This window comes from Artemia sp. Qi Xiang Cuo, chromosome 3, assembly GCF_049724085.1.
Source record: "Artemia sp. Qi Xiang Cuo chromosome 3, ASM4972408v1, whole genome shotgun sequence".
Classification (NCBI taxonomy): Eukaryota; Metazoa; Arthropoda; class Branchiopoda; order Anostraca; family Artemiidae; genus Artemia; species Artemia sp. Qi Xiang Cuo.
This window is the reverse complement of record NC_142796.1, coordinates 57,361,725-57,368,538: the sequence shown is the minus strand read 5'-3', so window position 1 is coordinate 57,368,538 and position 6,814 is coordinate 57,361,725. Positions and strand designations below refer to the sequence as shown.

The following is a 6,814-nucleotide window of genomic DNA, read 5'->3' as shown; positions in this document are numbered from 1 at the left end:
TTGCTAGATAAATATTCTTGATTGCCTCCAAACCACTTTTTGAATCCGAACAGATTCTATATTTTTCACCTGTGGGTCCCAAATCTATTATGTATCTCACTGCTTTGGCTATTGCAACTACTTCTGCTTGAAAAACTGTAGTTACATCACTTAATTTAATCAATTTAACTATATTCTTGGAGGGAATTACAAAAGCAGCCCCCACTCTATTATCCACTTTGGATGCATCTGTGAAGGCTCACATCGTAGGCTCACAAACTGCATGCCCTACAAATTTTGAAAATATTGCTATATTTAACGTTTTGCCAATGGGAACAGATGTGTCAATTTCAATAACACTTCGGCTTCCAAAGCTTCGGCTTGATTTTAGATCAGAATTTAACTTGAATCATCACATCAAAAATTTCAAACTCAATATTTTCAGAGAATTTTTAAATTAATACAAAATGAAAAATTAAAAAAACGCAATATAGTTAAAAATACTACAGGCAGGATTTATTTTTTGTAACTAGAAGAAATTAAGCTTTTCAAATTAAAAAGCGAAGCATGAGTTCCTTTTGTCATTACGCAAAATTTGTTCTTAAACAATTATAATTGTTAATGCCGCCTTAGACTTAGATTATCATTTAAAAAACTTTTGATCCTTCTTGTTAACAGATTAAAATTTATTGCTAAGTTTTAGTACATTTGGAGACACATATGTCGCCTTGATAGTGTATTATTACAGGGATTTACTTGAAAAGCTGTTACGAAATTTAAAACTAATTCTTGACCTTTTATTATTTCATTTTCAATTGAATGACCTGAGAGCATTTTATTCTTTCAATGTCTATGTGCAAATTTACTTATTCATCTTTACTACTCATAAAATTTTTCTTATAGGTAAAATATAGCATACAAAATTACACGTTCAATATGATTGACTTTTGGTTATTTTTTATTTCATTTTTGATTTTCCCACTTAGCAATGGTTCTCATGTACTAATGAGACCAAATCGAAATGTTTTTAGCGTTAGGTAGCTTAAAGGATACCAGAGGCTTGTTTTATTAAAAGATCTTCATTCTAGTAAGCCAAATTACAATTTATTTCGTGTGAAAAAGTAGACCTAATATTTTCAACGAAGAAGAATTAATTTTGTTTTATTTACTAGATGATAAGAGAAAATCGATGGAAGAATTTATTTTTAATTAAAAGAATTTACATGATGACCTTTATAATTTGTAATTTTGAACATTTATTCCTCGTTATTCTTCATTAGCTGTTTCTTTAAGGATTAAAGTTTAAGAAAAAAGTTCGAAGTTGTAAGTTGCACCAGCTGCATGTTTCAATTCCTCAAAAAAAAAAAAAAAATTAAACTGTACATACAAGAATATCTTTTTTGGGAATGAATTAACTCACTGATATATGACGAAGTACGACCTTTAGTCTTCACTTGTATGAATTTCCAATACTCCCTGGTATATTGAAACAAATAATGTTTTTTGATGTGCATAAGGGTGGAAAACCTTCAAAATGGGAATGATAAGAGTGAGTGTTACAGCTAAACGAAATTGATCTCCGTAGAAAACAAAGCCCTATGACGTTAATTATAATACAAATATATGCTTGAAATATAGCTTAATTGAAGAAAAGTTTGACTTTGGGAAGGACAGAAAGATCACCCATCTTTTCCTTGTTTGGATTGGGTGTAAATCTTTAAAATGAAAATGATAAGAGTGAGTGTAGTAATTACAGGTACACAAGATTGATTACAGCAGGAAAAAAAGCATTATCACAGTATTTATCAGTCTAAGAGGTGCTTTAAAGAAAGCTTAAAGAGAAGGAAAGTATGATTTTGGGAAGGAGAGAAAGGTCAACCAACTTTTCCCTCCTGGATTAAAAATTACGAAGTGAAGGAGTTATCAGACCCTACCCATGGTTTTATAGGTTATAAAACATTAAATAAGTAGTATATACGGAAATAATATTACTGCATTTGAAATAGAAAGTAAGATTGGAAGTTGGTTTGGAATTTGTAGTGTTAAGCAGGAATGTGTCATAGCACCATCTAGTCTGATTACAGTTTTTAGTTCTCCTAAGAAACACGATAAAGGTTATCAGAGAACATGGTATCCAACAGAAAAATAAAGATTTTCGAAACTTAGATTATGGGTTTGGTTTAACTGTCATAGTTAGAATTTTAGCGAAATTAATGTTTCAGATTTCGAGAATTCAAGATGGTAGAATAGATTTGAAAAATTATATTAAGAAAACCAATTTTCTAACACTAGAAACAAATACGAGTGAAGTTGTGATATTCAGTAACGGGAAAATCGATTAAGTGGATAGCTTCAATTATCTGTATAGTACTATTAGTAAAAATAGTGGATGCTTGGTAAAAAGAAAAGGACAAGAGCCAAAGCGCATGATTTTTTTCGAAATGAGAATAAGTTTGGAAGAATAGTATGATAGGTGTGCGAACTGAGATTAGAATATTGGAAGCTGGCTAGGTATGGCTTCGAAACTTGAATGCTTGACAAGGTTGAAGAAGACATGTTGCATGGTTCCCCCAAAAAGGGTCTACTGATAGTTTCAGAAACTAGTTTAACTGGGCCCACGTACAACGCCGAACAAAAAAAAACTACAATGTAAAACTGTAATATGAAAGTCAAGATGGCTAGGCTATACTTTACAGATGAATAAGGACAGATTGCCTAGGATTGATTTTTCCATCCATTCATTTGGGTCCAAACTAAATCAGACTGTCCCAAACTTGAGTAGAAAAAGGTCATAATGAAGAATTAAAGGGAAATTGTAGGTACATCAGATGGAGTAGAGAGCAAAGTTTTGAATGGATTAGGGTAGAAGAAAAGTGTGTGCAAAGTGTTGGCTTCAAGCGGCTTGGTGCTCTAGTAAGACAATAATGGTGTTGGTAACAGCATTGTTTTTTTTAAGCCAGTTCTGCAGATAAATATTGCTTAGGCTGAGGAGTAATAATTTTTGATTATTTTAGGCTTCAATTCTCACACTTCCATTCTATTATGTAAACCTTATTCTGTTAATTACTGAAGAAAATGGGGACTACCCTTTGCACCTCTCGTAGTAGGAATATCGAAAATTTGATTTGTAGCGAGAAAATCCGCTTTTGAACTGAGACAGATGCAATATTTTTGGAAAACTGTCCAATATTTCTTGAAGAACTTATCGGAACCTTTCAAATATGTTTTCTCTACAAACATAAATTAGTATGTATTGTCCTTAGCCCTGTCTCGCGGCGAACTTCTAGAAAGAATTGTAAATATCACTTTGTATAAATCGAAAACATGCACAAACCGTATTTGAAGGCCATGCTTATGCTTTTTAGCCTATTTAAAGCATACATCATTCCGGAGGCCTTCCTTTATGAGTCAGGCTTTACTAGTGTGAGCTTAGGCAAATTCAGAAACCTTTTTGTTGTCAATGGACCTTTACCAGTAGATGGTTTTCCGATAAAAAAATTGCCTACCATGGCCTCTCTAAATTGAATTACTTTTATCATGTTTATGAATAAAATGGAACCCTGAAGTTGAAAAACAATTCCTTGGATAAAATTCCATCGTTAACATTATCACTTAAATAACATAGATTTTAACATATCACTTTTACATTACTTTTACTGCCATCTACAAATTTCATAATATCTTTTCTACTTGCATATCCTGCTATTTATCAAAATAAAAAGAAATAAGGATATCCCATTTGGGAAATCCTAAAGTTTGTGTTTTAAAGCTACTAAAAGTTAAATCAGGCCATTGAGTCATAGCACAAGATAGTGAATACTTTTTTGTTCACTTGGTTTATTTATAATGGCTTTATAAGATGAGTTTCCAATCTGTGCCAGTCCCATCTTTTGGTGGATGTTTCCACATTTTTCCAGTTAAAAAAGACAGTTGTTGCTACCAGTGTTTAAGGATCTATGCAGCCAGAATCAATGGAGCCTCATCAGTCTATCCAGTCTCGTCAATCATCCAATCAAACTGATACCAGCCTTATAAGGAGTAGTTGCTCCCCCTTCAGAATTTTACAGGTTTTGTTGCTCAACAGCAATCAGTTGCTGGAAAAGGAAGTAAGTACATCTTATAAGGTGTATTTAGTGCTACAATAAAAAAGGAGATGCAAGCTTGGCTTTGCTGTTTTATAAAGCTTGCTAAGCAAAGCTATTGTAGAACCAGACTCAGCTATTTGCCACTATCAGGCAACTATTATATCAGTAATAAACCTCTACAATAATTGGTAAAATTCTACTTTAGCTGCTTTTGGCTATCTTGGAAAGGGGTTAGGTTAGGAAAATGAAACTTTCAGGGATGGGTCTAGAGGCTAAAGTAGCCTATGTCCTGGGAAGGTATTTTGAAGTACCTACCTCCCCTCCTTCTCCCTCTAGAGGGTCCTGAATTTTGTCTATATGACAGGTCTATAGGCTACCCATTGAAATTTTGACAAAACAACATTTTCCCTTAATTTTCAGTTATCAGTTTCTTTTTCTCTGGGTTTAGATCTGAAAATGCAATTCCTGTTGTTTAAGTAGAATTTTAAGCCATACCAATGATTTTTATTTCAAAATTTAGGAAATGAATTTGCATATCTTTAATACCTTATAAATCGGGCAAAGTTTTGAAGCTGAAAAAAATTTTGCTTTACTTAATTCTAGCAGAAGATTTATTTTGCGAGGTTTTACTTTTATAACACACAGATTTTCCAAGTTCACTAAAAGTCAGGACCCTTTAGAGGGAGAAGGGATGGAGGTAGGGGTAAAGGTCAATATCTACCAAATCATATTATTGAGATAGGACTAAAGTGAATACACCATTCAATGCCTTTTTTTTATGCTGATTATGAATATAATAAGCATTTCTATCAGAAATGAATTTCAGCCCCCCTATATATGCCAATTCAGGGTTAGGTTAGGTATCGCCTGTATGGGGGGGGGGAGGCTGGAATTAAATTCCGATAAAAATGATTATTATATTTGTAATAAGCATAAACAAAGGCATTGAATGGTGTATTCACTTTATTCCTAAGTCAATAATATGATTTGGTAGATATTGACTGGGGTAAATTTAGTTTCTGATGTAAATGGGAGGTAAGTTTAAACTTTACCCCCCCCCCCCTAATGTATAAATATATACCCTGAATTGGCATATAGAGGAGGGGGGGGTAAAAATCATTTGCAATAGAAATGATTATTATATTTGTAATCAGCATAAAAAAGGCATCAAATGGTGTATTCACTTTATTCCTAACTCAATAATATGATTTGGTATATATTTACCAAGGTAGGTACTTCAAAATACCTTCCTGGGACATACTTTAGCATGTAGACCCAGTCTTGAAAGTTTCATTTTCCTAACCCAACCCATGATAGCCATAAGTAGCTAAAGTAGAATTTTACCCAATTGTTAAATTACTAAAATCCCCAGTAAATTTTTCATATGTTCATATTATTGACTTACTGGTAAATAGTTACCAACTCCTATAATTGAACCGAAGTGATTTTACTGTTCAATGACTTTTTTTATGCTCTTTACAAATATAATAGGCTAGTCATTTTTTTTAGTAATTAATACCAGTCCCCACCACTATATATACTCAATTCTGTGTATATATTTGCACATTAGGCGGGTGGGGAGAAAGTTAAAACTTACCTCTCATTCACATCAGAAATAAAATTACAACTAGGACAAAATTCCAACTGTTTCTTGAAGTATTGCTGGTATCAAGAATAAAAATTCTAGGATACTCTGTAAAAACTTAAAGGTTTGCATCATTTCATTCTTTATCTTAAATTGTTAACATTGACAGTATTTATATGTCTTTATGTCTCCTTATGGGTTTTACTGTTGATACCCCTTATCATCTATGCTCTGCATCTTATCACAGTTACTACCAGTAAAATACCATCACTTTGTTCTGATGTAATGGCCTGAGCTCAACCTCCAACTTTGGTCTCAAAAGGGGTTTGGCCTCACATATAACTTAGAAATTGCAATTGAGGGTCCACTGATAGTTATTTTAACAGGTCCATGGTTGAGGTGATTCTTTTAGTAGGTCCAACAGTCTAGGAGGCACTATCAATAGCCTTTCTGGAATGGTCGGGGGTCAAAGAGCATGGGTAACTTATACAAGTGGAAACTGGTTCTAGTCTTGGAAAAAAGACTCAGTGCCATCTAGCATTTGGTGGCATTTGGCTTTTTTTCAGTTTGATAATAAGAATAATTATTTTAATTTGAATAGTTGGTAAAATCTGTTTAGTGATAAGTTTCTGAGCTCAGTTTCTGACAGAAAATTGATTGGCAAGCTTGAAAAATTGCAAAGTGTTGCCAAATGCTAGTTGACATTGATGTTATTTGCTGACACTAGCACCAGTTTCCACTGTCATAAGTTACCCATATTCTTTGCGCATAGATGTTAAGCCAGCTGTTGATTTAGTTATGGAGATCTTTTTGGTGTCAGTTATTACTACTTTGTGTCTCACTTCAGTCAGATCAGACAGTTTATATTTCTACTCTCCATTGATATTCCCAAAATGAAGATTTTTTTTTTAACTTGTGGACGGAAATTCATAATCAATTATCCACTGTGCAGGATTTTTTTAGATAATACTACAACAAGCATCTATCAGCTACCCCAGTCACCTGTATATAAAGTAATTTTGCTACTGAGCTTGACTGGTGCATTGTTGATGTAGCAGCTAAACACTTTGGGCCTTGAGACTGTACACTGCATTACTACACTTTGTACATCAACATTATTGAACAGGAACATTTGTCCAAACCATTTGCAAAAGTGTATGAGAAG

At 33.3% G+C, this 6,814-nt stretch overlaps 1 protein-coding gene across 2 annotated transcripts in view; it reads left to right on the top strand.

The window, feature by feature from the left end:
* Nucleotides 1–6,814, top strand: part of LOC148954324 (E3 ubiquitin-protein ligase RNF10) — a 205,488-nt gene that overhangs the window by 123,162 nt on the left and 75,512 nt on the right. The window contains exon 2 of one of the 2 annotated variants that reach the window (XM_089086248.1): nt 4,047–4,085. The exons of the other annotated variant lie outside the window; for it this stretch is intronic. Within the exon in view, the coding sequence (XP_088942374.1) occupies nt 4,047–4,085 (39 nt within the window). The remainder of the gene's footprint in view (nt 1–4,046; nt 4,086–6,814) is intronic. 2 annotated transcript variants of the gene reach the window in all.